Source organism: Argentina silus (genome assembly GCF_951799395.1).
Source record: "Argentina silus genome assembly, chromosome: X".
NCBI lineage: Eukaryota > Metazoa > Chordata > Actinopteri > Argentiniformes > Argentinidae > Argentina > Argentina silus.
Genome location: NC_139653.1, coordinates 26560677 through 26569138, shown reverse-complemented (window position 1 = coordinate 26569138; position 8462 = coordinate 26560677). Strand labels below are relative to the sequence as shown.

Below are 8462 nucleotides of genomic sequence, written 5' to 3'. Positions count from 1 at the left end.
TCATAAACTTAATTAACAGCATCTCATTTACATGGATGTGTTGGGTAACAGCAGGCTCTCAGTTTACCTCTCATTACCCATAATATTGTGACAGTCCAGGACTTGACACCTCACTGTGTCCACCTATGCTGGCACTGTGTCCATTTACGCTGGCTCTTGGCACCCCGCTATATATAGACCGCCCAAAGCTTCTTAAGTAAGAAACAGCATAAGTTCCTTTCCGTGAGTAGCGTCCATGAATAAGCACACAGACACTTACTTAGGAGAAAATCCCTCATGAGGTTTTTAATTCTACATGAGCCATTATGTGAGTGGCAGAGCGTGTCTTCTGTCGTAGCGTAGGTGTTTGAGCTGCTCAGTAGCACCTTGGATCTGGAGAGGACTGGACAAAGGAAACACAGCCTCACCACAGCTCTTCTGTAGGGACAAGTCAACGCAGCTGCCAACATGTGTGACATGGGGGGACTGGACAACCTGGTGGCCAACACAGCCTACCTGAAGGCTCAGGGGGGTGATGATAAGGAGATGAAGAAGCGAAGGCGTAGCCTTTCACTGCCCAAACCTGATCAGTGTGTTACCACCCGGGGCACCATTGAAAAAGATTTTGAGTCTCTCTGTGAGAAACAGCCTGTTGGGAAGAAGTTTTTCCGGCAGTTTCTCCTTGCCTCAAACCCAAAGTATGTGGCAGCTGCTGAGTTCCTGGATGAGCTGAATGACTGGGATCTGGCGGAGGGGGCAGCTAAGGACAAGGCCAGGCAGAACATCATCAACAAATTCTGTAAGGCTGACGCCAAGAGCTTCCTGTCCTATCTGACTGGAAACACAGCTGACAAGTGCAAAGCTGTGTCAGAGAAGGACTTTGAGGAGGTGATGATGGGTAAGGTAAAGCATGCCACACAGGAGTTCCTGACGGGAAAGCCTTTCACAGAGTACCAGACCAGCCCCTTCTTTGACAAGTTCCTGCAGTGGAAGGAGTATGAGAAGCAGAGAATCACTGATAAATATTTCTTTGAGTTCAGGACCTTGGGAAAAGGTGGATTTGGTGAGGTAGGTCCTTACAGAGAGTTCAGTGCAGCAAACTAGCAACTGTTTAATAACACTGTTTTTAGCACTGTTAGTGTCCCTAAGGAAACCAACATTAACATTTTGGATGCCTATGAGAAGGGTTAATAAAGAATTCTTCCTAAGAACTTAAGAAGTTGAAAAATGTTCTGATTATATATTGATCTTGTCATGTATTTATCAGGCATGTTCAGTATACTATCTCTGTCCAGGTGTGTGCTGTTCAGGTGAAGAATACTGGCCAGATGTATGCATGCAAAAAGCTGGACAAGAAGCGTTTGAAGAAGAAGAATGGAGAGAAGATGGCCCTGCTGGAGAAGCAGATACTGGAGAAGGTGAACAGCCTTTTCATCGTCAACCTGGCATACGCCTATGACACCAAGACCCACCTGTGCCTGGTCATGAGCCTGATGAATGGTGGAGACCTCAAGTTCCACATCTATGACATTGGGAAGAAGGGCATAGAGATGAATCGCATTGTGTACTACACAGCACAGATCACCACTGGCATCCTTCACCTACACGCCATGGACATTGTATACAGAGACATGAAGCCTGAGAATGTGTTACTGGACAGCTTTGGCCAGTGCCGACTCTCAGATTTGGGGCTGGCAGTGGAGCTGCCTGGGAAAAAAACCATCTGTCAACAGGTAAGTCTTTCTTCTGGGGCTACCTGTAATGATACCGTGATAACTCTAATTAGAATTGTGATGAAAACCCTGACCATAGTCCTTCATGTGAAATGTGGGGCCCTTGGCAATATAATGACCACCATGATGAGTGGTCCCCCTACTGAATTCTAAGAGGTTGACTTCTATCCACAACATATTTTGATATACTGTGCAGTGCAAAAGTTTGTGGGACTCTAGGGAAGTTTCTTGCCCTTCAAAGATCTAGCTCCCTTGGAAAAGATTTGGAACCTGTATAGCAATGAGACTCAAAAGAGGACCTATCTCTCTTAGACCTCAATTAATCTAATTGACTGCTGCACTTGTCCTGAGTGAGACGTTGGACCCAGCAAAGGCTTGGTGGATTGGGGATTGGCTAGGGGCTCAGTTAGCCTCAGCCTGCTAATCTTAGCATTACTCAGATGTGTCTCAGACCTGTCTGCTAGGGGGAGCTAAGTCACAGCAGGTTTCCACTCAGAAGAGAGTAGTTCAACGTCGGGGGTATGACCTCTCTGGGTGAGGTCATGGTCAAGGCAGAGGGCTTACAGTTGTCCAATGGGTGGTAAAACATGATGCAAGGCAAGCCAACATAGAAGACTTATTCCAGAAACAGCAGTGAATCAACGTCCAAACATTGAAATAAGCTCTTGGGCAAAATGATGATATGGGTCATGATAAGTAATCTCTGGGCAAAATGATTTACACTGTACATGAACCTGGAAAGGTACTTGATTCTGTCAATTTATCCTCTTTCTCTTGCCCTCTCTAGGCTGGCACTAGTGGCTACATGGCTCCAGAGATCCTGAAGCAGGAGTCCTATCGTATGTCTGTGGACTGGTGGGCGCTTGGCTGCAGCATCTATGAGATGGTGACAGCACGCCTACCCTTTAAGGACCACAAGGAGAAGGTGCAGAAGGAGGAAGTGGCTCGACGCACGCTGGAAGACAAGTGCAAGTTTGAGCATGCAGGCTTCGACTCTGCCACCAAGGATATCATCAACCTTTTCCTTAAGAAGAAGATTGAGGAACGCCTAGGATGCAAGTAAGACCACAGTTCATTCAGAAGACAGTTTAATAGATCTTTTTGCAGGTTGCTTCTCAGGTGATGACGTCATGAGGTTATGTGTTTGTTTGTTTATTTATTTGGTTGTTGTTTTACATTCACATCAATACAAACTAAAATCAATAGGCTTGAATGATATACAGTGCCTATAGAAAGTCATCATACCCTGTGAAATCTTTACCTTTTGTCACATTACACCCTGGAAATTAAAATAGATCAAATCTAACTTTTTTGAGCTGCATGTACACATTATAACCCTCATCATCAAAGTGAAAATAAAACATTTAAAAATTCTGGACAATTATTAAAAATTAATTAGTGAAATACCTGGTTTGGTCAAGTGATCAGCCCCTTAGAGTATACCATTATAAACTTGCTCAGGTGCAACCAATCAACTTCCAGATCAAACACCAGGCTAATTGCCCCCCACCTGACATCAATTGTAGTGTTTTTGATTACTTCAGAATAAAACCAGCTGTTTCTTGAGGATTCCACTACTAGAAGTGCATGGTTCTGCAAAGAATTCACCATGGTTGGAAAAGTACTTTCAAAAGGCCTCCGGGATAAAGTTGTAGGAAGGCACAAGTTAGGTGAAGGCTACAAAAAGATTTCGAAGGCTTTAGCTATGCCTCTGAGTACCGTTCAGAGCATCATTAAGAAGTGGAAGGCGTATGGCACCACCAACACCTTGCCTAGATCAGGCTGTCCGTCCAAACTGGATGACCGAGCCAGGAGGACATTGATCAGAGAAGCTAGCAAGAGACCAAAGGCAACTTTGAAGAACTTACAAGTCTTTATGGCTGGGACTGGTCTGTCTGTGCATGTGACAACAATCTCACAAGCTTTACACAAAGCTGGCCTGTATGGCATGGTAGCAAGAAAGAAGTCTTTTCTGAAAAAGTGCCACACTCAGTCTCGTTTGTGCTATGCAAAAACACACCTGGAAGATTCTGTTGCCATGTGGAAAAAGGTTTTATGGTCAGACGAGACTAAGATTGAACTTTTTGGACTGAACTCCAAGAGCTATGTTTGGCGAAAACCAAACACAGCACACCACCCAAAACACACCATACCTACTGTGAAGCATGGTGGTGGCAACATTATGTTGTGGGGATGTTTCTCTTCAGCGGGACTGGGCAATTGGTCAGGATTGAAGGGAAAATGGATGCTGCCAAGTACACCCAAATTCTTGAGGACAACCTGCGTCCCTCTGCTAGACAGCTGAAGATGGGCAGGTCATTCACCTTCCAACACGACAACGATCCCAAACATACCGCTAAAAGAAAAACACAGTGGCTTAAGGATAGAAAGGTGAATGTCCTTGAGTGGCCAAGTCAGAGCCCTGACTTAAATCCGATAGAAAATCTGTGGATGGACTTCGCAGTCCATCGCTGCTCACCACAGAATTTGACTGAACTCGAACAATTCTGCAAGGAAGAATGGGCAAATATTCTCCAATCTAGGTGTGCAAAGCTAGTAGAGAGAAACAGATTGATGGCTGTAATTGCAGCAAAAGGTGGCTCTACAAAGTATTAAATCAGGGGACTGATGACTTTTCCAACCCTGTTATTCTTGTTTTTCATTTTTTATAAATTTTCAGAACTGTCGCCTTTTATTTCATTAGTTTGATGTTGTATGGCTAAATTTGTACATAAAGATGGAAAAAGTTTATTTTTAATGGGTTTTGATTTCAGGCTGTACGACAAATATAGTAACTATTTCAAAGGGGTATGATGACTTTCTATAGGCACTGTAGGTATACACACAGTAATTTTGACATAATAATATGGCACAATGATTTGATACAAGAAACAAAATTAATTGATACAGTTATGGTAAAAGGACAGACAAGTGATCAATATAACCAACAAAATGTCAGCTCAAAGGATATAACGACATAGTCTGGGAGCCTCAATGCCTGAAAGTGTCTTGTTAATCAGGGTGCAGAAGTAAGGGATGGATGACCTGTACCAATTCTGGTCTGTGTTAAAGATCTTAGTCAGTTCTTATTACGGTTGTTTCTGCCCATGACCATACTTCTGTCAAGTGTTAGTCAGTCCACGAGGGAGATTTAAGGAGGTTGAGAGAAAAGTCAGTACAAAGTTGTGACCTTCTATCATGTAGCCAGGGAGGGATAGTGTTTCTAATGCATCTGTACTAGAATACTCGGCTTTGTCTTTCAGGGATGAAGACCCGCGAAAGCATGAGTGGTTCAAGTCCATTAACTTCCCCCGTCTGGAGGCAGGGTTGATCGACCCTCCCTGGGTGCCCAAGCCCAACGTTGTCTACGCCAGGGACACAGGTGACATCCGCGACTTCTCTGAGATCAAAGGTGTCGAGTTTGATGACAAGGATGAGAAATTCTTCAAGGAGTTCAGCACAGGGGCGGTGCCCATCCCGTGGCAGCAGGAGATGTTTGACAGCGGACTTTTTGAGGAGCTTAATGACCCCAATAGGAAGGAGTCTGCTGCTGGAGTTCATGATGACAATGAGAAGAAATCTCAAAGCTGCACGCTTTTGTAAAAGCCACTCATCCAGTATTAAGCTTAAAATGACAAAAGTAAGACTTGACAAAAGCACTGCTGACAAGAACATTGTAATGATAATGATAAACTACAGCACTTTAATGATATTAGGATTCATCAATACACTCTTAATTGCTCTTTGTTGGCCAATCAAGGTGTGAGTGAGCTGCCTTATGGTCAGAGTCAGTCTCTGTGCTAGACTCGGCAGGACGGAGCTTGAACCAGGATTGGTACTGAGGCCACTGGCAGAGCCATGGGCCCTTTCTCAATTGTTAGAAACTCGATTGCTGTCCTCTCCTCTGTCCTCATCTCGCTACCTATTCAAGACACATTGGAGGAGAAGATCTAGGTTCCTCCCCATAGATATTGTCCTCCAAGGCTTTTTGAGAAGTAAGTGAGATGACGCGAGGAAGCAAGTTTCTAACAATTGAGAAAGGACCATGGTGATGAGCTGCATAAGTAGCAGCCCTTTGACCACAAGGTGTCACCAGATGTCCATATGCTTTCATTATTTCACAAGACTATCCACTAAATTATGATCTGGATGTAATAAATACAAATATTAAGTCAAGTATTCATATATTTTATTGCAGAGGATTGCCTTTTTATTTGTTTATAATTTTGGTAATGTTCAATTTGATATGTGTTATATTAGATTGTAAGCTAATTTGATGGAGGACTGATTCAGGCCAATGTGACTGAATCTTTATCAATATATTCACTGACTCCTCCAGTTTGTGGTTTACTGCCCTGCTAAAGTGAGCAATAAGCAATAAACCCCCATGCCACAACACAAGTTCAACACAAGTTAATTTAAAAAGGGATCTCATCATGCTCATGTCTTGTAAGTGCAAGCATGGATTTAGAGTCAGTGTATCAATTATTTATTATTATTTTTCACCTAGCCTTACATTATGAAATGTGTGCTGTGCACCATGATGCAACCAATTAATTGAGTTCAATCATTATTTTGGACTTTTTAGTTTGATATCAGTAGAGTAAAAAAAAGTAAATATTTTTATTTTATGATCACAATACTGTATTTCTAATGCTTGATGTGCTTTCCACTGTGTTCAAATTTTAATGTGTTAATCTTTTTTTGAGTGGGTGGGGATAGTTACTGTGGCATTTACAAATACAAATATAAATGCCAGAAAATGTCTCAATTCTTGGATACATGTATATGCCTTTTATGTATCTGCTTATTCATAAGATACAGTAACACCTGTTATATCAGATATAGAATAGTAGAATATTGAACTCAACCTAGTACCATTTTCTCTGCCTGATTGTCTCACTTTTGAGTTGAGAGCCATATGCTCACTGTCTTCTGCTGGCTAATTTATTGCCATGCTGCCATACAGTGAAGATGTCATATATACTTACATCTATCTTTTCCAATAAAGGATGACATAAAGTTGTTCAAGCTTTCATAACATATTATCACTGTGTCACATTCATTTTTGAATCCAATAAATGTCCTTTACTAATTGATTGTGTACCTAAGCTTGTCCTTGTCAGTGTTTCATGTGGATTTGCAATTGTAATAAGGCACATTAACATGTTCAGTGCTAATTCCTACGAGAGGCCACCTAGCAAGACTGACAAGTGGTCCTGTCCATGGGTGTCTGTCATAAGATTAGAGTGGGGCCAGATGGAAATCCAAGATGCAACTTGATCATCATCAAACGTAATGGCAGACGAGGGAGTCATCTGTGGACGACGTGACAACAAAATAAACCTGGCATAAGATCTCATGGAACATGTTTTTACCAGGCGCCTACACGCTTCTGCCAATGTTTAGTCCCAGGGTATTTCCAGTAAGAAGCACAACTGTGTCTTTCCAATGCGCTCCTGCACAACCAGCCTCTGCACACAAACTCACACACACACATACTTGTGTTGCCTCTGTTGCAGCAGGCTATGGGTTAAGAGATCAAAGCTGGACAGGGTGTAATTTGGGATCTGTGTTTGTTACATGCTCATGCTCTGGATTAACATCAAATGGCTGTGCCACACTTCAGCTCTGCCCTGGCATCTTCAGGACGTGTGATACCACACTTAGTGTGTACGTGTATGTGTGTGTGTGTGTGTGTGTGTGTGTGTGTGTGTGTGTGTGTGTGTGTGTGTGTGTGTGTGTGTGTGTGTGTGTACGTGTGTGTGTGTGTGTGTGTGTGTGTGTGTGTGTGTGTGTGTGTGTGTGAGAGAGAGAGAGAGAGAGCATTTAGTATAGGTGAGAAATGGGTAAACAGTAGAGACAGAGATGCTATTGTCTGCCCAGTGGATAGTAAAAGCCAAACATGTGGGAAGAGGAGGAGGAGGAGGAGGAAGACAGTTGGTCATGGCTCCCTGTCTGACACTCGAGACAGTTTACTCTACCACTGAGGAAGTGTTTAGTTTTTGGTTTACACTACATTTTTTAAGCTTCATTGCTTGAATTCTTAACATTTCCACAAATAAGTGAATTCCTATGGGCAGTCCAACAGAAACATAGCCTCTGTGTTTGACGTGCTTCCCCTCCGAGGCCCAGTGTGCTGTATCCATGGAGCCAGACCTCAGTGTGTCCTCTGCCAGGGTCTAAAGGCAAGACCAGGCCTAACAGACAGACAGACAGACAGACAGACAGACAGACAGACAGACAGACAGACAGACAGACAGATTCATGCTGCTTCCTCACTCTAACATCGTCATCTGTCACTTCCTGTACAATGCAAGACATCTCCTTGAGCACTAAATCCCATGGCAACAGCTTTGAGCTCATCTAAAGTCTTATAGTATCCTGAAATTTGAGTCTACTGTAGTATAATGCTTACTGCTGTTTTGCACCTATGGAGTGTCTGGTGTAGAGGAGCAACATATCAAAAGAGTGAGAGGAAGTATAATGATACAGATACTGGACTGACGAAACATTTTACGACATATACTCCTTTTCCTGAGCTTTAAGAACTGGTAAAGTACATGTGCAAATGTACTTAAACTACAACATGCTGCCTCTGGGATTACTAGCAGAGCATTCTTTGGCAGTTAAGTGTGTGTGTGTGTGTGTGTGTGTGTGTGTGTGTGTGTGTGTGTGTGTGTGTGTGTGTGTGTGTGCGTGTCTGTGTGTGCGTGTGCGTGTGCGTGTACGTGTGTATGTAAGTGAGAG

General features: G+C 43.0%; 1 protein-coding gene across 1 annotated transcript; it reads left to right on the top strand.

The window, feature by feature from the left end:
* Positions 1-447: 447 nt before the first annotated feature.
* On the top strand, positions 448-5315 carry LOC310822617 (rhodopsin kinase grk7a-like; the record flags this gene model as incomplete). Its single annotated transcript, XM_083695019.1, has 4 exons — positions 448-1047; positions 1275-1712; positions 2500-2771; positions 4976-5315. The coding sequence occupies 4 exons, from the start codon at positions 448-450 to the stop codon at positions 5313-5315; spliced, it is 1650 nt and encodes a 549-aa protein (XP_083551145.1).
* Between the last annotated feature and the right edge of the window lie 3147 nt (positions 5316-8462).